Source organism: Anarhichas minor, unplaced genomic scaffold (assembly GCF_050575085.1).
Source record: "Anarhichas minor isolate MPS153535 unplaced genomic scaffold, ASM5057508v1 ptg000042l, whole genome shotgun sequence".
Taxonomy (NCBI): Eukaryota; Metazoa; Chordata; class Actinopteri; order Perciformes; family Anarhichadidae; genus Anarhichas; species Anarhichas minor.
The window spans coordinates 3673003-3697770 of record NW_027466488.1 but is presented as its reverse complement, the minus strand read 5'-3'; the positions used below and the strand labels follow the sequence as shown (position 1 = coordinate 3697770).

Sequence of the window (24768 nt, the reverse complement as noted above, 5' to 3'; positions counted from 1 at the left end):
ATAGTGTGTTATAAACCATGAATTCAGTTTTTGTATACTACATAGTTAAAATGTTACGAAGAACTGTGTAAAATCATTAAAAGTTAAGTGAATGCATTTTAGGTTGAGCTCACTACATCACTACCGTTGCAGTCTTAGAATAGTTGTCTGACGTGCTTCAAATCAGCCGTGAAAATCTGCAATAAGAAATAAAACTCAGTGAGAAAGAGACATGAAGACACTGGATAATTGCTTTTTACAATTCTTTATTTTTCAAATATATTTATTTTGAATTTGGTGTGCTATATGTCATCAAATGGGTATTTAACAGCTACAGTTCATTCAACCCTTCTAACTGTTGTATATATGTATGTTGTTGTTGTTGTAATGCACTTATAGGTGTTTTAATTAATTTCTATATTAAGAAAATCTGATACATCAGAACTTAAGTGTTGATATATTCATTATTCTTCAGTAGACGATAGTACTTCCATTTAGAGATTAAAACATTAACAATCAAATTCTACAATACATTACAAACGAAGGCCTCTGTATTTAACTTTAAATATAAGTGAAAGAAGAGAATGTGCTTATTTTCAGCGATGTTCACATGTAAACATTTAAACACGTGCACTTGAAGCATTGGATAATTTTCTTAAAGAGCGATTCAAGCAGTCTGCAGGTGACTGATTGGCAAAGATTCAGACAGTTCAGAAGTAAGACTCATCGATATCAACAAAGTGCGTGACTGTATAAAAGCATAAAGTATAAAATTGTGTTGTCAGAGACAAGAACCAGCCCACGATAGCTTCTTTTATCAATGACCTGTAAACATGGCAAGTGGTGTAAACACGTTTTGCCATTCAGAAAATGTTAAAACTACTGCTGACGAACAGTTACTTTCCTACAAAGGTATTAACAAGTGATTACTCATTTTTAAAACAGACAATAATCTGTACACATTTTGACAACCAACAAAACAATTATTAAAGTTGTACTCTTAAAAATAGAGCACCGTGCTGCAATTAGACGACCATGATGAGTAGAGGAAAACAAAACGCTATCACTCATTGACAAAAGGCAACAAAACTTAATTTCTAACATACTGTATACAAAGTGTGTGATAAGCCAAGTCGGTCAGATATTATGTGTAAATACATTTGTTTGTTTCTCTGATACACAAACAGTGAGTGTGAGTATGATTAATGTAGAGGTGCACCAATACCCGTTATTTGCCAATTTCACAATTTGTTATGTAATAACGGAAGAACAAAAAAAATCTGGTGATATTCAATGATCTCATGTCAATATGTACAATTATGCAATTATGATTGAGCACAATCTAACACTGCATGTAGTCAGTTACACACTACAGAATGATGAATGTAGCCTTTTACTGGTCCTGGTATTGGTACATCACTACTATAATAATATTTAAATAATACACTTTCCTTCAGTGTAGTCGCTCAAACCTTTTATTCAACTTGCACATTTTCTGCTACCAATGCTTTTGAGGTGCATATGTTTGGGATTAGTGTGATGGAATGACATGTTTTTTAAATTATGTATAGAATTAAATGATAGGAAAATATATGTTTCATTTAGGTTGAATTGCCAATTGATCACTCACACGTCGTTTCCTACAACAAGTTAAGGGATTTAGTTAAGGAGCAACAAAACCTAAATTATTTCCAACCAAATACAACAAAGACAAAATCTCACAAGTACCTGATGTGAGAATCAGAGCATAACGTTTTCTGAGGCAATTCAGCCAAAATTAAACAACAATTTTTAAGGTTAGATGATGTTGTTATACAGTATACAGCTTTGCATTTTTGCTTTGTAAACTTTAGAAGATGTAGAGTGATTAAATAACTCCGTCCCTCCAGATTTGATGTCCTTTCTTCACATGTGGCTCAACAGAGGACCAACGTGAAGGTCGCGTGACTGTCCTTCATCTGTCACACAGCTGGCAGGTTAAAACATGAATCTCTTGCACAGCTTGTTTTCCTCATCGTTACATTTCTTCACCACGTCATGCAGTAATGTCAGCACAAGCTCTAGTCCACCCCATCGAAGCCTTGTGCGTTCTCAATGGCGATGTGAAGTTTCTCCCTCAGCTCCTCAAAGGACTCATAAGGAGGCAGGTCCAGTCGGTTGAAGCTTAACGAGGTGAAAGCAAAGACAAAGAGGGAAACATCATATTCAAGCAAAGTCATAATGCAGGAATCAGCTGCTATGTGTTCATTCATAATTCTCAAGAGACACTCCAGTGATTTAGTGCTGCACCTCCATAAAAATGAGGGACTTTCCTGAGACGTGGTGCAAATGTGGTGCAACAGTGGCAGAAACACTCCAGTCCCTGGAAGCTACAAAAACCCCCTAGATCCTTAACTTCCTGTAACGCAACTCAATTGCTACTATTGCATTCTCTGTGACCGACTAGAAAATTAACTTTGACATTTAGAAATCAGTGGAGTTCTTCCTTAATAGTGAGGCGTCTCTCTGAGCCTAATGACTGTATTCAGTTCTCAGACAGCGGAGTGAGAGCTATGACTGTATCCAGCCACTAGAGGGCTTCAACCCACTATATGCTCTTATTTTAAGAAACGGAATGAGCACAACTCTGGTTAACATAAATGTCTTTGGGATTCTTTGTGGAGAAACTCAGTTTTACAGATCTGTCCGTTAAATCAACTAATCGATTAGTCGACAAAATCGCATGGGTGTTAGTTGACTAAGACCCTAGATGCCATATTATGGAATCACATTCTTGTGGCGCCCCTGAAGACCCAAAATATATCTTTTTTTTAATCTTGCATGCCCGTATTATTACCAAGAGTGGAGATGAAAACGGTCATCTTTAGAGTCATTGTGGGCTCTACACAGCCAACACACATTACAGTCGCATGATAATATCTGTGAACGTTACTCTGAGCAAGGAGAGCACAAAGCAATTCGTTTTTTTTTTTTGTCAAAATCTGCTTCAGCCTTTTTAAATGACGTAAAATATGAACTGAAAAATCTGAGTGAAGTGCTCACCATGTGTGGGCTCGGGGGAGTTTCTCACGTGTTCCCCACTGCTCGATGGTGAACAGCTGTGGTCCGTTAGACCCTGCAAACAAACCCATCAAACATTAGACAAACACATACAACCTGATTTAAACTGGAATTCATTCACAATAAAACTAAAGTCCCAGCCACCTGTGAACTGAAGTGAGGTGTTATATATACAGTACAGAGGGAAAAGATGTGATGAGGCAGTCATTTCGTATCATAAGACACTACACGAGTGAATTATTAAACAATAATGCAGCAATAAAAAGTGTTATCTCACCATAGAGTTCAGCAAAGCCATTCATTGGGACCCTTGAAGTTCCTGTCACAAACTGTAAGAGCCTGATTCTCTTTTCTGCATCCATCAACAGCACCGTCTGAACAACACAAACAGATATACAAATAAACAACAAATACAAAGCTCTTCTTAAAAGGAGAATAAACTCTGAAAGGTCCACAGCTCAGCTTGATGGCTCCAGGCATGGAAAGTTGTCTTACTTTCCAAAACCACTGGATAACAGCGTGGTTGGAGGAGTAGCTGTTCTTGTACTTGGTGTTCTCTCTCCAGTCATTCACATCCACATCTCCCAGACCACACATGAGCAGCTGTGGAGGAGAAGACGGCAGGTGGACACATCATTATTAACCTGTCTGGAATTAATCTACAATTAACCTGAAAGGGGATTTCAGTACATCAGACGGACTGAAAACTCACCTCGAGCTCATTCTCATCGAAAATCTTGATCACATCTTGTGGTATCAACTCAAAGAATCCCTAAAACACAAAAATATGACTTTTCTTCTTACTTTATACTGTTCAATGGTGTCTACCATGTTACAAAAAAAATGCATCAGATAAGTTGTTACCTCTTTGAAGGCAGTCATCTGCTTCTGTATCCTGTTCACAAACCTCCACTGCATCACCAGACTGTCAAACACAACACAGCCGATTAGGGTCAAACCATCATTTCAGCACTTTGAAGATGGTGAGAAGCTTTCTTCTTCTTTCTTACTGGATGTATTCCTTCTTGGTGTCATTAGTGATGACGATCTCTGCGCCTCCCGGCTTCAGTTCATGCTGGTGAGTCTGAACATGAAGAATGAAATATATAATGCAAATTACACGGTTAACCACTTAACACAAATTAAAAGTTGTTGAGGCAAAGACGGCATGTTTGAACACACCTGTCCAAACAGCTCCTCGTCAATGGTGAACCTCAAATCCAAGTCTGTCGGGTCGTTCTCCAAAATCCACTTCAAGGAGTTGAAATATTCACTGTCCTGAAAAGACAGCATACAAAATAAATATCTTCCACATTACTTGATTCACCTGATTATTTGCAGTGGAAACATGTGACACTCACAACAGACTCCATGTCCTGGAGCGTGATCGGCTTCTGCAGCATCATCTTGTAGAAAGGCCGAATGAAGAAAGCTTTAAAAGGACACAAATAAAAATGTCAGGATCTATAAAAAAAAAAAAAAGTCACCATTTGCTCTGATCCCTCTGATCTCCCCATATGCCCGATGACACCATTTAGCACTCACCATCGAGCAGTTTGCCATGATACACGGCCATGCCCGCCACGCGACCGATGAACTTGAAGTAGGACAGGTGGTCCTCATTACATAAGCCTGAGTTGGGGTTAATCTGCAGAGTGTAGTTGTCTCTGGAAGACAAATCACAAAATATGAACAGGAATAACAGAATATTTTCCTAAACAGAATATTTTCCTAAATCAGCTGTCCGGGTTTCTGCCAGATAATTACAGCTTGTTGATGTGTATTCTTAAATTGCTGCTATTATAATAAATAGAATCCTGTGATTGTACGGGGACTTTGACGTGACGCTTGACATTTATATTTTCATTGATGCTCATCACAAGTTATGTAAATACCACTAACTGCTCATTTTCCATTCCACAATTACAGTTTTCCAGATCACATATTGTAGGACAGTGAAGGAAGATGAGCCATATTAATGTTAATGTGGCCTTGACACTGTGTAAACAGAAATGTATCCTTCCAAAAGTCACATACAGAGTATGCGTGTGCACAATATGAGCAGATATATTATGTCTGTCTCTAGGATGGTATTTTCTCATATTTCCCTGGACTTTCCAGACCTGGAGGCAGAACATCTGTCCTGAATGTCTTTTATTTACTGTTCCTTCCTATAAAATGGAGCACCAGCAAATTCTAAATTTGAATGGCTGTGCTGCAACAAAAGACTGTCTTGTCTAAACACAAGTTAATGACGTATAGGACCATTAGAGGAGGCATAAACAGAGGCAGTGTTTGGACTCACGTGGCAGAATACTCAAACAGTCCGTAGTACGGGTTGAACATCTCCTTGGACATGAGGAAGAACCACTCCCTGGCCACACCACCATAGTCCAGTCCCTTTTCTCCTTCAAACTCCACCCACAGTCGTGCCTTCAGCAGGTCTGCCCTCTTCACCGACAGGATGCGTCGGTACGAGTCCTCCAGCACCGCATTTCGTTTCAGCTTCAGCTCAAAGCGGTTTGGGATGTCAGCCTACGCGGAAATGTATTGCATCGTTAAGAAGAGAGTTTATGATCATCTACAGGTTGAATAAATGCAGCATATGTGAAAGTGACAAACTGATATCAGAGGTTAAAGCAACACCAGTCCTTATTAGAATCAAGTATTTGGTAGAAGTAGTTGTAAAGAATCAATCAACAGTTGCTCTTTGAGGACACTCACCGGTTTCTTCAGCTTCTTCCGGAAGTAGTCATACTTCTGTTTATAATCTCTGGAATAAGGCACTGCCTAGAACCAACAAAGGACAGCCTTTAGGGACAAATCCACCTTAACCGCATGACTTACACTGTAGTCAAGGACACATATTTACAGGAAAGCTGCAAACTATAAATAAAGAACTATTTTTGTTGTGTGCCAATATCATATTACTGAAGAATAATTTGTCAAACATAATCTATACTCACTGGTCCGGTTATAGCCGAGTTCTGCAGTCTGGGATCATCCCATTGTGTGATCTTGGTGTCTGTGAAATATAATACATCAGAGGCCATTCATTAACATGGAAACCTACACATCGCTTAGTCCATCATGTAATCTTAGTATTAAACGTCATACGCACTGTGATCTATGTAGAATATCCTCCCATCCGTGTGGACCCTCTCTTCCCAGCCGGGCTAGGAAGAAAGAAAATGTACATTTTAAATATGTTGGCTTTAGACTACCAAATAAAATAGACAGTACTGTCTGCTCTGGTTATATACTACAACACAGAGCAATTAAGGTCTCATGTAGGATTTGTCCCTGAGATCTAAAGCTTAAAGTTGATAAATGTCTTTCAATTGATTTGTTACCGATATTCTATAACTGCTGAATTTACCGGCAGAGGGCCGAGATCAGATGGGTCGAGTGAGGGTCTCTTCCTCATGTGCACAGGAATCTTGGGCTGCCTGGGATCTTCCTGTTCAGAGGAAAACAGACAGGGTGTGTTTCAGTCAAAGAGGAAACACTTACACAGGAAACAGCGTTGGGTATAGTGCAGACTACGTTTTAAAAAAGCTAACTTTGTATTGGAAATAAAAAAGGTAAAAGCACATCTTTCTCACCCAAGTAGTAGTCTTAGTGTTGTGGTTAATGAAAAAGGGTCTTCCACTGGGAGCACTGCGAACCTCCCAACCAGCCGGCAGGGAGCCAGATTCAGGTGTGGCCTCGGGGCTTGGGGTGTGCTGAGAGTTAGAGTCCTCGGGGGACATGGGTGGTAAGGGTGGAGTCCGGCTCTGGGGTACACCTGCACCACCCTGTGCTGCTGCTGCTACTGCTGATGCTGCTGCTGCTGCTGCTGCTGCTGCTGCTGCTGGTGGTGCTGGTGGTGCTGGTGGTGTCTCTGTGGTTTTCTGTCCAACAATAAATATAATATCGAGAGGTATGGAGAAATTTGGTTTAAAAAATTGCCAGTCGAGCATCAGTTTACATACTTTTGCCCTCTATCAGTATCAATAATAATGAAATGAATCACTTTGTACCTGAACGACGGGTCGTGTCCATGAAGTGCATCGACTGTTGTGGTTGATAAAGTAGCGTCTTCCTTTACTGTCTCGCTTCTCCTCCCATCCTGGAGGCAGCCCAGCTGAGGTTGGAATATGCTATTGAATGACATAAAAAAATGAAAACAGTGATCAATGCGGAAAACCTCAAGCTCATTGAGAAACCCAATACCAACAATGAAACACATACATTCACTAAAACTATTTCCTAACTTCCACACCACAGGAACTGGTAGATTAAAGAAAACAGCTGTGAATCTTGAACGCTGCCATCTGTCCACACAAACAGCAACATTCTGATGTAAGACAGGTTTAGTAAGACGTAGGAAGGAGTGATTTCATAACGGAGTGAGATACCCACCACAGGGTTAACAGGATGTTCCTCTCCCGTTGAAGTCGGGGCACTTCCTCTGCGACTGGAATGACTTGAATTACTAGCCTGATTCTGCAGGACAGAGGAAGCATGCCAAAGACAACAATGATCACTTGGCCATTAATGTGTTATTAATTTAACTCTTCTCCCTCTCTCACTGAAAGCGTGTGGTTCCCATCCATCTCTTTATGAGTCTCTATTCCTCTGACTTTCTGGTAAGTAGAACCGTATGGCGCACAGAAAGTGACTCACCATCTGGGAGGCGCGCAGCTCGCCAGATGTGGCCCCCGAAAAGTGAGTGATTCTCAGCTCGTCCTGGAGCGGCTGGAACTCTGCAGGCCCGTGTGGTGGAGGCGATGCGAGCTGGCTATTGCTGTGGTACAAGGTGGACTCGTCCTCCGTAATGATCTCCCAGCTCTAGAAGACGAGACAGATGAGATTCATCAAGAAGACTCGGTCGGGGATTGATCCGAGGTTAGATCAGACAACAACAGCTCTGCCAAATTACTCAGTTTAAATATACAGTGGTCTGTTGTATAGGAAACCTAAAAATGAAATTGTTCAGAAAGTGTAATTCGTCAAGTGTTTAAGCCAAAGCCCTCAGAGGACACGTCAGAACTACACTGCTACAACCACCAGTGCAACACCTGGCGTCAACATGGCATCTGCATAGCTATCAGAACAGACTTCCCCCACCGTTCTCGTCCTTCCCTTATCCATTCACCTAAAAGGCTTTTTCTAAAAACGGTGTTAAAATTACCTCAGGAGACTCTCGTGTGTTGTTCTCATCTGGGTCTGAGATCTGTCTGCGTGTATTAAAAGCTTGCTCCGCATCCATATTATTGTTCTGTCCTCTTTGCACTTGCACATCACCTTCCCTGTTTAGGATGCGCACACAATAGGACACACACACACACACACACACACTATTAGTACTGCACCAACAAAGAAAATTATGTAACTTTGCTGTGGAGAGGGGAGCAGTCTTACTGGATTGTGGGTCGTTGCCACTGTGTGGTTCTGCTCTCATGATTGACGAAGAAGGTTCTTCCCAGGTTGTCCTGCCGCTCCTCCCAGCCAGGGGGCAGAGCAGGCAGCAGCTGGCTTTGTCTGGGACCGGACATGTCCTGAGCCTCCAGAAACTCCCACCCAGGCTGCTCCACATGAACAGAAAGTGTTAACGGGCAGCACCAGCAGCAGGGAGACAATATCCTAATGCCAGCTGTTTTAAGTGCACACACCAAAAAAAGACTTGCAAACTACAAGAAGATTCACTGGCTAGGATGAAGACTGGAGCTTTGAGTTAGATTAATCATCAGCATATTTTACAAAGGCCGTGGACACGCAGTGGGACAAATATGCACTCACGGACTTTATGTTAAGACGAGGCTTACATTAAGGAGAAGCTCTTAAGAACTCATATCACTGCGGCCATGCCAAAATCTACATCTATTTGAATTGATGCTCTAAAATGTTAACTTGAGGCTGCAGGTGATGCGTTATGAACAGGTAAGAAGAATCACTGCGTAGGCAAACCAAACACAAGAGCATCTGTGATATTTTCGTAGATCGTGGGAGATATCTTCTTACTGTCAACAATCACGAGCAAAACTTACGTCTACGTCCTCCGTCTGTTCGGCCGTTTCCTCTTCTGAGCCGGGGTTTTTTGGCAGGTACGTCATTTTGAGACGCAGGTGACCTTTGACTCTGGACTTGTGGCTGCGTAACCAACAGATTAATTTGTTTTTTGAACAGCGAAGGAATAAATATAAGTATGAACTGTGGCCTATCATTTCTCCTGCAAATTAACATACGTGAAATGGAATGTAAAACAGGAGAAGACAAAGGATTAAATAGCCATGAAATCATGCCAACCTTCGTGGGTGAAGCAGAAAATCCTTGAATGTGTATGGCCTTTCTGTGTTAGGATTTTCTGTCTGAGAAAAAAACAAAACAATAAAAGGAAATCTTTAATTCTCAAAACATTTTTACAGACACGTGAATAAATCTACTGCCTGGCCGTGTATCCGAACACAGCACTGTATATTTAAAGAATATGATGGTGGTGGCAGTGTACCATGAGGGCTTATTTGCGAGTGTTGTATTTATAATGAAACAAAAGCAGGAACATAACATAACCATGACGGACTGTGTTTCCAAAACGATAGACATCGATGTGGAACAGACACTAGAAGAAGGGCATGCGTGTATATACTCCCATGGTGATATATGGGTGACACTGAGCTCCAAAGCGCCGGTTAAAAACTAAATAAATTCTAACTTACTTGAACTTAGACAAGTCACAGATATCAATATACAAAGAACAAGAATTTCCTGCAACCGAGGACTCACCGGTATCTGATTTAAGGGGACGTCCACCTGTCCCAGAAAGTCATCACGTGTCTGACAAGAGGGGGGGGGGAGAGAGAGAGAGAGGATCATGACAATATTATCTCCTTCCACATTCACATGTACAGAGGACGGGCCTAGACATACTCAAAAGACTGTGAGATGCTGTGTATCCGATAGTGATTTTTTTTGTGGTATTTTATCTCCATCAGACTTTTTCTTTGTCTGCTACATCTATTACCAGCCAGTTCCTCTAACAAACTCTCTTTAATCATTACAATAAATGGGATACTGCACTCTTTCTACTTGAAACAATGCAGATCATCTGACTTTATCTATTTCCATATATATTAACTACGTAGCCTCGATAGGAATGTGTTTATCAGCCCACAATGAATGGCTTACTGTGTTATTGCCAGAGAGACTGGGACCGAAGTAATGTAGCATTTGTCAGATACACTTTTCTTTTCTCTGAACACTTCACACATTCCTTTATTGCAGCCTTTACAGTCTCAAAGGCAAACACACACACACACACTGCGCTGCGGGAGCCAGCTTTGTGACCAAATTAACACCCGCGTCAGGTCAAACTGTCTAACGGCAGTATAGAGTGTTTACGTGAACAAATATAGATGGAGGCCTCCTTCGTCCTGCCCTTGCACGTCTAATAGTGCAGCCAAGAGAAGCAGCTAAGTCGAGGTTAAAAGATACTTGCTACGTGAAACTAGCTTGATGAGCACAGTTTTCACTGATGGTCTTGGAATGATTTTTAATTTATATATTTATTTTACCCATTCTGGGTTTAATGAACACCTAAAGAGACACAAGTCAACAAGTTAAGACACACAAGTCTTACTACAGATTCGAGTTATTCAATCTTATTCAATGGCAGCACTCACTGTAAGTCACTCTGCACAAAGATCGACAGCTAAAATGGAAATGTACAGAAGTACGGTTACAGCTAACAATTATTTTCATTGTTTATTAATGTGCAGACTCTCAGCTACACAATTAATCATTTGATGTCAGAAAATAGTTAAAAGTGACAAAAAAAAAATTTCAAAAAGCTCTAGTTGATATAATTACATTGCTACAAATATCTAGTTTACTATTAAGTAAAGCAGTAAATCCTCTCAACTGAGAAACTGCAAACTAACAACGCTCTGGTATGTCAAACATATTTATTATCATTACTTTTCTGCAAGCTGTAGTTGCTTTCTATTCCCAGTGGATAAATGTTTTTGAGAATAACTTTGCACAGTGTTTTCCCGACAATGAGGTCTAAATACAGATGTTTATTAAAAAGGGAACAGCGGCATTGATGTTGGTTATATTTATTTACACACCACGGTCCACAGGACATTAAAAAAAACGTTTGAATTTGTGTTTCTTTTGGTATTGTTTACAAACAGCCAGTGTAGTGGAGATGTGTGTGTACATAATACATAGTTCATTTAAAGCATCTACATGCACTGTTTTCCGTCCCTAAAATGAAAAGCCTCATGTCTACTGACTGAGAGATTGGACTTAATGTGAAGTTGAAGGACATTTGTAAACTTCAGTGTCCTGTCCCACTTTATAACTGTGGGTAATCTCTTATTATGGCAATGTTTCTCATCACTTATTTAAGTCAATAAATCAAGCAGGATAACATTTTAGTGTCACATTCACATCAGCTGTCGGCACTGATCCGATCTATCTTCATCTAAACTCCACTTTGATAATACTCTTGAAGCCCCGGGGCCCATGTAACAGTCACCCACTACGTCTGTAGCTCTTAGACATCTTAGCAACATTTATCAATACGATCTGCCCTTCATAGCTTTTAACTGTCTGCTCAGGCGATGACAAAGTGAACCACATACAAACAATTACAGCCTAATAGGACAACTTATTCCTCCGTCAAATTAAAACCGAGGGTGCCATAAACAGAAATGCATAAACAATTGCAGGCTAATAGTGATGGCTGTCCCTGCTGGTTTGAAAAGTCAAGTAGGTCATTTCTATATCAGTAACAGAGATTTCTATCATGTGAAACGGTCTCTTTCCTTGTGAAGTTAGCGGATGCAGAGTGGAGTGAGGCCAAGCTTAACGAAGAGGAAGTGTTTGCTTTGGACACATGACAAGACTACCCGAGATTAAAAGATACATATTCACAAAGAGCATCCCTGAAGGTTCACGTGACACTAATTGAAACACAGCAGTGCTGACCATGTACTGTGTGAGGTTGTGGCAAACAGCTACAGACACACGTTTGGGCATCTGTGGAGCAAGCTCAGTGATATCCAGCTTAGCTTGGCTGCGACAAACTACTTTTAACAGGTGGACAGCAGCTTGTGAAACCTAAACTTCTGAAGAGTTACCCAGCTAATGGTATTGGAGCAGTGACGATGATAAACCATCCTGATCAGGAACTTATGTTCACATCTGAGAAGCAATTCCGTAAAATAAGTTTGAAACAAGTTATATGTTGGCAAAAACACTCATGAGACTGGCTGAGCTGCAGAGACAATATGCTTAATCATCTCGACAACGTTAAGTCGTCGCTGTGAAATGAGGAGGCCCTTGTTTTCCACACCTGAAACCATTTGCTGTCACAGCAGGAGGCCGTAACACAGAGTCTGATGGCCTGCACTGCTCATTTGTTATGCTTATCGACAGCGTCTAACCAAAACATAGTATTTTAACCCTTGAAGGGGAAGAAAGAGGTCATATTCTTCTTGTCTGCTGCTATATTCCAGTTTTTAAAGTTAAAGTCCAAGAGTTAAGCTTGTTGTTGCTCGGGTATTTTCATTAATGCGTGAGTGACTTTTCTAAACCACATGTTATCACTTTGTGAAGGAATCTGAAAGACTTGCAACCACCACAAACACCACAAACACCACAAACACCACAACCACCACAACCACCACAAACACCGTGGCAGCTGCACAAAAGTAGCCGAGACAAATCTAAACGGTCCATAATGACATGTAGCTCATCTTTGACTTGTTACCTGAGAACATTACATTTGTGTAATTTATTCTTTGTTATGAGTCACGTCTTTCCCCTTCCTTGGGTAACGTGGTCACTCCTGGTTGTTCATTAACTGGTAAAATGAGTATTACGGGGTTATGAGGGCACTTCAGATAAGAAAAGCAGACCTGAACTTTCCATAAGAAATTCCAATGTGGGATTTTAAAAATCACATCCTGCTGCAACCGACCCATTCAACTATACATTTAAACAGATTCATCTCTGTTAGAAAAACATTATCTTGATCCCGCCACAGTAGTCTGTCTCTGCCACTGCTGGGATTAACAAAGGGTTTCACATTTAGCACGTTGAGCCCATATAGTTCAGGGGATGGGAATATTTTGATTTGAAATAGCAGTTTATTTTCCGCTTTGATTGTTTGAGGTCCATATATTAAACATTGTTGTAAGACTGATTGTAGGCATGAGGTGACCAATTTTACTGCTGCAGTAAAAGGAAAGTGATTTGTAAGTACAAAGTTCATTTTGCTAGATTTCCTCAGGAAAATCACCACATATATTTTAGTTTTTTTTACGTGTGCTTCCTTGTTATTTGAATAATGACATACTTATTGAGTCTGAATCCCATTGTTGTTGCTCAGTTGTGGGCAGACACAGTCAGAAAGTAAACAACGGTGTGTAGTATTGATGCAGACTTAACAGGGTGATGTGACTCGTCACACATCTATATTCACGAAGGACTATGAACATCAAAGCTCAAGTGAAATGAATACACTTGATGCTGGTATTTCACAGGCATTTTAAAGTGAGAAAGTAAAATCCAGATCTACAAAAGCAAATTTAGATCTTTAAAATTAAATGGACTGGCTAATTAGGTAAGGAGTACGCCATCTTACTTGACAACCTGCTAAATGCAGGAGGGGGGCTGACACCTGATACATCACAAACACTGCCTGGCAGGAGGAACCATAGGGAAGGGAACTCACCAACCTTTTACTGGGAAAGGCTCACGCTCCCATCCTGCTTCATTACATTACCCCCAACACACACACACCATATCCACAGATGGCTGGCATGACTGTGCGCTGCTCTAGTATCATGCTGTTAAATTTGAATCCACGGGTCTGGGCAGTGCTACAGACCACCAGACTATCTGGAGTCAAGGGGAATATTTTAGAAGCACTTTATTTATACCAGCTAGGGGCACTGCTTTTCCCACCACTAAAATTAGCCCGGGTAAATACTTAAAGTCAATTACTCATAGCGCTAACAGAATAGTAAAAATAGAGAGCTATTCTGAAGTTGAATGTCTTCATACACACCAACAAGCAGACAGACTCACAAGATGAAAGACGGGAAACTTCCTTCTCATTCATGCTTTTCTTGAAAAAACAATAAGTAAATGGATTTCCTGTAATGTAACTGAAAACCTCTGAATGTTTGTCCACATTGGGCTTGTTGATTGCATGACTTCGCTGTAGTGATCTTCTCCGTTACTGCATGTCTCTCTAGCTTGTGGCGAGCCTAATGGCTGACACTGAGTAAACAGAGTTTTAAGGGTTTGAATGGCGACAGCACTGAAGGAGAGCGCCAATACCTCGGCATTTATATTATACTGAAAGTTATTTAAGTCATCTTTTAAAGGTTTAACTTACCTTCAGCAACTAGAAGCCAAAGATTTAGCATAAAATGACCATGCTATTCGTGACGTGAAGTATTCATGAGTCAAACTTTAATTTTACTTCGTACAAGACAATCAAAGTGGCGTCACCCGAGCTGTCAAACCAAAGCAGTGTGGAATCTACTAGAACCAGTCAAACAACATTAAAGGTGACTCCACAGTGTTACACCTTAGGGCCTCTATGTGTCCTGTCAATACTTAGAGAGCTCTTTGCCGTGCAATTCATTGTTAAAGCGACAGTTCTAATAACACAAAAATACACATTTTTCCATCTGGTTTGTTTGGGGTTTGCCGTGGAGATGTCTGCATTGTCTTCAATATAACGGGACTATTATTTTGGCACTTTGAGCACCACGAGACGATTGTCATATAGTCCCTTTATATTCGAGAGAAGGGAGACATCTCTACTCCCTTTGCTGTACGGTCAATACAGATTTTTGGGTGAACTGTTTTAGGCATTTGAGCTCATTCCTGTTGATCAGCGAGCATCAGCTAGTTCCAATGAAGCAACTTAACACTCACCTTGGTGTTTTGACTCTTTTGCATGTTAATCCCTTCGTGGCTTGTGTTTACATCAGTAAAAGAGCTAGGCAGCTTAGCTGGGCAGCAAGGAGACAAATGAATGTGCACATGTGGAGAGTGAGGGCTACTGAGTTTTGGATTTGAAACGTGACATGAAATTCCAGTGTTAGCGTAGGGCACCTCCAGGGAAAAGCTCCTTTGTATGGCTCGATGACAATGGTTTTCCTCAGGCCTTTCCTGTCCTTTTCCCGACGAACAGACCTTTTTATCTGTTGGTTTAGTTGAGGAGAACAAACAAGCAGAAGTACTACGGTACAGTTTTGTGCGAGGGTTGTGTTCACCACCGGGGTGTGTTGCTGGGTTAGGAGCCTCAGGATTTTCCACATCGACTGTAGCCGTGGTTGTAGCTCCCTTGCCCGACATTATTGGTCTCTGGTGGGCAAAGTGCAGCAGCACGCTGCTGGAGTGACGATTCGATCCGTCTAAAGTTGACGACAGTTCCCTTATTTTACTCCTGTCCTCCATTTTGCCTTTAGGTTCTTCCTGTAAAGGAATATTAAATTGCACCATGTGCTTGGTGTCCCTTAACTCGGCTGAACAGCTTCCTTTAGGGAGGCGATGGCCACTTACTGCTGTGGTAATGGACTCTTTGCAATTCACTTCCTCATCATCTTGGGAGAATTCACTGGCAGATGACTGGTGACACCCCCTTGCTGGTGGGAGAGCAGATAGAGCCATTGGACTGACAGGGGAAGCAGGTGGTGTGCTGCAGGGGCTCTTTGGAAATATAACCAAGGAGGAGCACCTTCTCAAAGGGACCTTTGACTTGCAGCGGAGTAGACTCCTCTCCTGGGTGGTCCTGTGCTTTTCTGAAGCCTCTGGCTCAAAGATGCTGCTGCTGCTACAGTACCCGGCATCGCTGGCCATGCTGCTGCTGCTGCACGAGCCTCCGTCAGAGCCACTGCCTGCTCCGCCTTCACTGGCCCCTGGGTCTCCATCCTCTATACTGCCATCTAGCTCTCCGCCAAGCTTTCCACAGGGCTGCAGCGAGATCTGCAGAATGCTCTTCTTATTAAATCCTCCAGTGTTGACCCTGGGTATGAATACTGAAGAGTACCGCTGTAAATTAGCGTTGTCTGGTGACAGCGGAGTCACCTTCAAGTGGACGGAGCTGTGCGCCAGACTCTCTGTGGGGCTACGAGCTGACACGCCGACTCCACTCTCCTCACCATGGCTGCTGAGGCTCTCTGACAGAGGGTCTGTGTTGCTTCTCCTTGACGCAAATTGTAAGCGCAGACGACGTGCCATTCGCTTAACTCTCTAATCCCTGCAGCGCTGGTGAGAGCTGCATGATCAAACTTGCTGGAAGGAAAAAAAGGAAAGCAAAGCAACTGCTCCGAGGTCTGCTCTGCGATCACAATCATTAGCGGCTGTACATTGCCAAAATAGCTCTGGTGACAACCTGCATTCCTCTCCAGGCTGATCTCAGCTTTTAGTCAGAGGGGGTGAGTGGTTCCGTTTGGAGACATGACCCAAACATACGACCTTTGAAACAAGAGCAATCACAGACATTAGCCCCCTTAAGGAGCTTAAACCTTTTTACGGAAAACTAAATTACAATAAAACTAAAAAGACAAGAGCTTCCCATGCTGACCTGCTTTATAACCTTAGCTTAGCTGCTAGATCACGGCACCTCCCGAGTTCCAGCCAGATTAATATCGTACACCTCACTCCTGTTCCCTCCTTTGGAGAAAACAACAACATGGTAGCCCTCTACGTTGCATCTTAGACTGAAGCTTTGGTAAACTGTTACATCTGCCTCAGGCCGCTCACTCAAGTCTCTACTTCCTGCTGTGGGAATGCTTCTAATGTTTCTACTGCTCTGTGGCCCCAAACATATTTTTACCCGCTGCTATTGAATTACAGGAAATCAAAAGGAAATGGCTTCCAATATAATTCTGTAACAAACTGGGGACCGGGTTGCAAAATCACATAGCACAAAATAAAACCACCATAGCCTTGTATTTCATGCAAAAGTACAACTAAACCAAAGAAATATTTGCAAAGAAACAGAGAATGTGTTAAACAGCCATAAAGTAAGCTGTGACATATTATCTGCCCGCCTACGAAAAAACACAAGAAGATGAGAACGAGCTTCGACGGCGACGCGACACCTGTTATACGACACCTCGTGTCACAGGCAGTGCTGGTCTGATTTCCTCTCCGTGGCTGTTGACAGTCCGATTTATTAATGGCAGCCTATTGTGCGTCAGACTGGCCTATTTCAGGGCATTAGTGTGCATCCAAATCAGTTTTAGTAAAAGGTGTAATAGTAAGAGACAGCCAGGATAAAGACATGATTCATCAGAGGACACTTCACTGATGCAGCTGCCTATTTTTTGAAACCGACATGACAAACTACCAGGAAACCTCGTGATTGGCTATCAATCACTCATCTGGCCGTAAGATTGGCGACTCACGCGACACTATTTATATTTAAGCCGTACAGTATGGTGTGTAATAGGCCAATAATAAAGCAACGCCGCGTGTAATACACAGATTGAATCCGGCACCATAAAAATATTGCGCCCCAAAAGAAAGATTGAAAAGATGAGCCATATTATGTCATTGCACACGGTGTCAGTGCGGTGTGGTTAGAGTGGAGGCTGGACACAGGAGACAGAGGATGGCTCTGTCAGTCAGCAGCTGTAATGAGTTAACGGCTAACGAGTTGCTCACATTGTACAGCCCCCTCACCACCACCGAGTGGCAAAACAAACATGCTACGTCTTTTGTGAGCGGAAAGGCTTGAGATATCTGGAGGAAAACAAAACACCATCTTGAAAAAGTTGAATATGAAGTGTACTGAATTACTGCTGTTGTGTATTTTACTCTTTACTTTCACTCTTTACTATATTAACTACTGTGCTGTACTTCCTGTGGGGACTGACGATCATATATTTCTTCCTTACACGAAGGTCAACATAACTAATTTGACAAATAGTCTGTACTTTGGTGACTCCAGTTTTATTGTTTCTGTACCAATTCATTTTTACAATACCTTTAGCTGTTTGTCTTATCATTTGTATTCACTATCACTGTTTTTACAGTTTTATAATTGCTTCCAGTAACACTTGCAATGCATTATGTATTCAACCCTAACTAGAAGTGTGTTTAGCTTGCTGAGCTACACATAGTGAGGGCAGAATAATACATGCAAGTATCGTTACTCTGAACAAAGCCTGCAGACACGTCGATAACTTAAAGCAGGACTTGTCAGCCTGAACAAAATCACACTTCAGTGGATATTTTGGTCGTCTGTCGACAAATCTCACTATCAGGGCAGGTTGGGAGGATTTTGTATTTTTCTTTCAGATGACAGTCTGTGCTTCTATTCTCTTCAGTAAAAACTTATTCCTGAATCAGCCTGTGCAGTTGGTTGCACAACAGCTCCGTACCATTTTATAGTGTTTTCAATGTGAATTCATGATGGCCATTCAAAAGGGGGGGGGGGGGGGGGGGGGTAACCGTGGCAACGTCTGCATACGGCCATGTGCATACTCTCTATTCATGCCGTCTCTGGAAGTGAGACATCTCCATGCCAGCATGTGATAGCAGAAAGGAAACCTTAGAATGTCTCTTATTTAGATTTGCATGCGTCTGATTCTGAATCTTTCACTGTGAGTGTGTGAGTGTCTCACACACTGTTGTTAGATTATCGCCGTCATTCTCATTTTTTACACAGCGTAACCTGCTCAACAAGCAGCAGAATAGTGGGATAGTAATAATGACAGTAGGTGAAAGATCAAACTGTGGATCACAACAATTATCAATGTCTATTAAAGAACAATACTAACACAATGAACAGCAGAACAAAACATTTCTGCCAACGTTTCCTGAATTTCCTGCTCATTCCTCTAAGTGTCAGAGCAGCAGTGACACACACACACACACACACACACATGCACAGCAACACGTTCACAGTGCAGACACACCCTTCACATTTTCACAAGATCTACCTGGAGCATGTCAAGGCAGACTCGAGTCAGTCACGCCCAGGTTTGTTTGATATTATGACACGTCCTGGAAACATTCAGCCAAACTACAAGCACAATAACAGACAGAGTGAAGCAGAAGCTACGTGTGTATGTGTGGACTGTATGTTTTAACTTATTCTATATTGTGACCAATAAGAATAAAGAATTACAAACCTAACGAAACAAAGCACAATAGAAGAAGGGAGTGGGACAAAACATGATTTCCATTTTACAGCACGGCATTGTTCGTTCTGTGCAGAACCAATAAGAAACTGTACATGTTGGACGTGGTAGTTTTCTAGACACAGCTGTGCATCGACATCTTCTTCTGCCAATCTAATGTGCTGAATCATGCTCACTGAGCAGACTTTACCAGTTTGGACAGGTTGTCGAAGCTGATAACAGCGCCGGTAAAGATAAAACCAAACTCAGCTGCAACTCAGTAAGAAAAATACTACTATCTCAACTCCTAAAAACATCAACATTATGAGTTAATAACTTCTTTTTGCTCCAGAGCAGAGTACAAAATAGCTTTAAAGGGAATTACAGCGGTACAAGTTTCCAAGAATGTTTTATATATGGCTTTATACATGTGTGGCTATGCAGCCGCAGATCAATAAATATAAACTATGTGGAGTGTAAATGTAGGGTAGGGTGCACTAACTACAGAATGTGTTACTTTGCTAATTTTATGGGTAAAGCTCTGATAAAACTGTTTACTAAATGAGTAAATTGTGGTTCCCCACTAACTCACTCACCGTGTTTACATACAGATAGCACAGTTAGCAGGACGTCTCAGATAGCAATGATGCGGTCACTGTGGTCTGGCTGCTCAGGTGTCTCAGACCAGCGTGAAACTGGGTCAGCAGCTCGATTGAGATCGTGCTACAAACTTATATTCCCAGAAGTGTTCACATTGCTGTGCGCTAACTATGTAATCAATCAGAGAACAATGTAATCTACATTCACTGCAGTCTCCTATCTCAATCTACCAGCACACAACAAGCCAAACCTCAGTTCCTACTGAGCTGCTGCTAACACACAAGAACACTGTGTGTTATAACAAACTATTAAGCTACGTCAATCACCAGCCACACCTGTAGCCTTAAGGCAGCCAGATTCGCCCGTATGATCAGCTCTGAATAATAAGGGATCATAGTTTTCTAACAATAACTCGCATGTTGTGGCAAAATAAGGGCGGCCGTATCAGGCAGACAAACTAAAGATAACCTTGCACTGACTGGAGATACCCTTATCCTCAGAAATACGACACATTGCCTTGTTTGGCATTCATTGTTCACTTTATGGTAAACACATATTAGGTATTAGGAGAAATATTTGTTTTTGACTCTAACTTGTTTAAGTCTGGGCATGTTCTAAAAGGTGGATAACCTGTCTTGCTGTATGTCAGTTTGTTATAATTGTCGGGCAAAGTGTTTTCATTACTATATTATTCTTACAAGCCCTGGACAGGCTCCTACATTGACAGGGCTACTGGCTCTGTAGACTGGTATCAACAGACCGGAAAGCATTGGAAATCAATTTTAAGAGCCACTTTACTATAGAGGGACACAATAGTTGTGATGTTGATAATTGTTCAGGTGTTCAAGTCAGGAAATTGTCTCACAAATGTTTGAAAATGTAAAACAAATTGATTTGAAGTAGAGCTTTAAGCATGGTTGGCTGGTTCCCCTGTGTGATGTGCACTAACAAGCAAAAATACAAAACATTCTCTTGTTCTACATTATCAAATGTGAGGATTTGTAGCTTTTTTTGCTATGATAGCAAATCTGAATATTTTTGGGTTTTACACCATAGGTCAGACCAAACCAACCATTTAAAGACCAAACTTTTGATTGATTATTTGATAAGGAAAATTATTATTAGTTGCCGCCCTCAAGCGAACCAAGATTTCCACACTTGGAATCCACAACCTAAAATGTTGAGTATATCAAAATGATACACAGAAAAGTTGAACATAACTAAATAACTTACCAGGCGGTTCTCATCAAACACCTCCAAGAGCAGACGATGCTTCCGGGGATCAACCTGAAACACAATATAGAATCTATACAATCAAAGCGCACAAGTACTGAGGTCAACAAAGCCAACAGCATCACTCTTAGAATCTTGTGGTTACATGTGATTAAGTATATATGTGTGATTAAGAGTATTGTTATAAAATGTCACAAATGATCTCCTGATACATACACGTGAGCGTAGATATTCACACATGAGAGATAAATAGATGCATGTATTTTAAGTTTTTACTTACTTTGAAAAAGAATTCTTCGCTCCACTTCGGGTCCAGTGTCTTCATGTAACGTGTGTTGGGAAGGGAAATAAAATATAAGTCCACAAATAGAACAAGTGTAAAAGCAAATGTAGATGTTCACTTGCTCACCTTTTTGATTGTCTTAGTCTGAAGACTTGTGATTTCTCCGTTGATGGGGTCATAGAGGGACAGTTTTGTGTATGGATCACTGCAAGACAAAGAGACACACATTAGATTGAGGTCTGGTGTAGTCCTCCATCTATAAAGATTGAAATGGTTCCTGTCTACTTCCTGTTCTGTATGCATTAGTGGTTTGTGTGGTTCTTCTGCCATGGATCTCTACTTTATTTCTGAGAGAGGTAAATCTCTTTACATCATGAGCTGCATTCAGACCTGAGAAACATTAACATAATGGCTCCAGCTACTCAATACTTGAAGCAAAGTTGACTGGAATTGTTAATTAATGATGGTTTGAGGAACTGTGACGTGCATTAAAACCACATTCAACAATCCCATTATTCATTACCCTATCTTTATGTATCTTTAGGCCTGCAGCATTGGTGATAGATTAAGCGAGTGTTTTTACATTAGAGGGATGTTAATACAGCAATTTTGTTTGTGGCATGTATAATTAAACATAAAGGCATAAAATCCACAACTCTTGTTGTGCCAATGTCAGATTGCATTTTATAGGTTATGGGGAAGTAAACATTTATTAAATGGAGGATTTTAAGGAAACCTAAAAGTAGGACACAAATGTGGTGTGAAAAGGCCTAAAACAGGGCATTAAAATAATTAAATTTGTAGAGCTGTTTTGGGATTTTTTTTTAGAGTAAACATGCCCAACAACATGACACTATGCTGTAGACCAAGCTAATCAGCACTCATTACCAAGTCATGGTCTTGGAGGAGCGCCAGCCTTGCAAACGTCAGGGCTGTTTGCAAAGGAAATACCAGAGGTTTTTAATTAAAGAATTAAGGACTTTCTCTTCTTTTTTCCAGCAAATGTCTGTTGTGAAAACTGCAACAACAAAGACATCCTTCTGAACCTTTACACACCCGCTCCTTCCAAATTACCCAACTATAAATGAAAAATAGAAAAGAACTTAATCAGAATTAAACACTAGACAACTAACTAACATAACCCACGGTGTAATTGAATAATTCTTGACAGAAATATAGGACATTACTTTGGGTGTGGAGAGGGTTTTTGTAGAGAAAGGCGGACTGAATTGGAATAATGGAACACAAACTGATTCATGGCTGACGTACGTGTGCTGTTTGTTCGCAAAGGTCGTCGTCCCCTTCCTGTCATTCTACACAATGGTTCAGAGGATGCAAGCTCTGACTGTCCGGCTTTACTGAAGATAATAAAGCAAACTGACTACGGGAGACGCCCACCACACATACACAGGAAGATGACTACTGATTTTAGGGAAAATGTAAAACTAACCAATAGTTAGTCGCAGCCCTAATCATACAGCAACAGTTAGTGTTAACCATCTACAGCTTACCTGGCTCCGAGTATATCTTTTTTGGCCAGCCCAATTCCAGCAACGACTTTCACTTTTAGGACTCTGGATTCTTCCTAAAAATAAAAAAATAATGAGTTTGTGAATATGATAATGAGATAAAGACAGCGATGGAGTCTTGCCGTCACACATTAATCGTAAACCAAACAACATGAGGACATAATACAAACATAAACAATTAAAAACCTGAACTAGAAACTGAACTAATACCACACTCTTTCTCTCAAATAACTGGTAATATTCTGTCCATGGTTAATGTAAGTCCAGAATACTGAATATTGTGTTGGGAATGCGGTCCACTAGATATAGTACACGTACACACACACACACACACACCTCATTTCCAGTATAAATGCCCATCACATGCACATCCCCCCACCCTGAATACAATCAGTGTTTACGGGATGATGTAACATCCTGACAGTACTTGGTACATTTCCATCATAACCCTCATTTATGCTTTTACTGTGAAGTTGGTGAATCATCATAAGATTTCGCAATCAATCACAGACTTGGCATGAAGGACACAACTATAGGGCCCTAACGTCGGTACCTGGAGTGAAAGCTCTGCCAACGTGATTCTTTAGCGAGGTAATTCAGAGTTTGGTCGATGTCAGTTGTGTGCGTGTGTGTGTGTGTGTGTGTGTGTGTGTGTTGAGGACGGGAAACAGCCGTTGGAGCCTGTTGTGTTTCCTGGATGAAAAAGTGAACAGCTACAGCTTTCTAATGTGTGTAGCATTAGCTGAGAAGTACACCTGATCAATTTCATCGATCTTTCATCAATAACGACCACATTTTAGCGAACACATAACTCCTTTCATCGCGAGTTGACCCCCTTGCTAGTGGGTTAGTTAGCTCGCCAGCGTTAGTTAACGCACAGTGTTTAGTTAGCTAACGCTATAGTTAGCGTTAACTATAGCCAGCTGGCTAACGACGTGATCACATGAACAGTGTCGCTGCTTTGAGAGAGGAGCGTTAGTTTACCTCATCTATCTGAAGTCCTCGGATCTGTGGAGAAAGTGCAGCCATAATATCCTCGCCCTTCCTCCCCCGCAGAGAGCGACAAGAAGAGCCAAGAAGAAGAAGATAGTGGCGCGTTCAACAGTAGACTCTAGTGGTGTTTAGTTACTACTCTGCCTCTATTATGCCCTCTGCGTGTTTACGCTGGTAGCTACCGTGAACCTGACCTAGTGGCTCGATGTGACACCGTCGTCATTTACTGTATCCATCGTCCTCCTTCTTCTTCTCCTCCTCCTCCTCTGTTTCGTCCTTCCTCCTCCTCCTCTTGTTGTTTCCTTCTTCCTGGCACTGCTACAGTCTGAGGAAACCCCAGAACAACAATACTGATAGAGCACCTGAACGCATCATAAATCTTTCACTGAACATAGCGACACCACAAAATACAATACCATTACAAGTAACTTAAAGTAATGAAGTAGCCTACAATCAGCAAAAAGCAGTGCTGTAATGTAACTAACAATTATTTAAGTACATAAGTGAGGTACTTTACTAATAATAATATAGTTTTTAATGCAACTTTAACATATTTCAGAGGGAAATATTGTATTTTGTATTCCCTCTACATTTCTTTCACATCTCAGTACCTCATCCACCGTACTGACATAAAGTAAAAGTACTATTGTATTATTATTACCACTGATGATAATATGTAAGCTGTGTGTATGTTGTATTCAATCACTTGAGGACAATATTAATCTTAAAGTAACTATATCTGTCGAATAAATGTGATGGAGTAGAAATATTAATTAGCACAAAATGAAAATACACAAATAAAGTACCTCGACTTTGTATTTAAATAAATACAAGGACATGTATTAGTCCCGTTTCACTAGTGACATTGACCGTCAGTCTAATTATGGTGTAGTGTATGTATGGAGTCGTTATATCAGCTAAATTAATTTGAAGTAAGGATTGATTCAAG

At 41.1% G+C, this 24768-nt stretch overlaps 1 protein-coding gene across 2 annotated transcripts; it reads right to left on the bottom strand.

The window, feature by feature from the left end:
• Positions 1-228: 228 nt before the first annotated feature.
• Positions 229-24068, bottom strand: nedd4a (NEDD4 E3 ubiquitin protein ligase a). 2 transcript variants are annotated; one of them, XM_076110119.1, is made up of 29 exons: positions 23811-24068; positions 22809-22882; positions 21424-21502; positions 21295-21333; positions 21015-21068; positions 9808-9858; positions 9331-9392; positions 9072-9174; positions 8446-8609; positions 8216-8333; positions 7708-7872; positions 7444-7527; positions 7062-7181; positions 6645-6932; positions 6419-6499; positions 6161-6215; positions 6006-6064; positions 5764-5829; positions 5345-5574; positions 4585-4706; positions 4401-4471; positions 4222-4317; positions 4050-4123; positions 3904-3964; positions 3752-3811; positions 3535-3642; positions 3317-3413; positions 3022-3094; positions 229-2142 (listed from the first exon to the last, which is right to left on the bottom strand). In XM_076110119.1, the coding sequence occupies exons 1-29, from the start codon at positions 23853-23855 to the stop codon at positions 2040-2042; spliced, it is 2802 nt and encodes a 933-aa protein (XP_075966234.1). In that variant the 5' UTR covers positions 23856-24068; the 3' UTR covers positions 229-2039. The 2 variants fall into 2 exon arrangements, with proteins under 2 accessions (XP_075966234.1, XP_075966233.1); XM_076110118.1 differs by lacking the exons at positions 21015-21068; positions 21295-21333; positions 21424-21502; positions 22809-22882; positions 23811-24068 and adding an exon at positions 14983-16467.
• Positions 24069-24768: the final 700 nt, after the last annotated feature.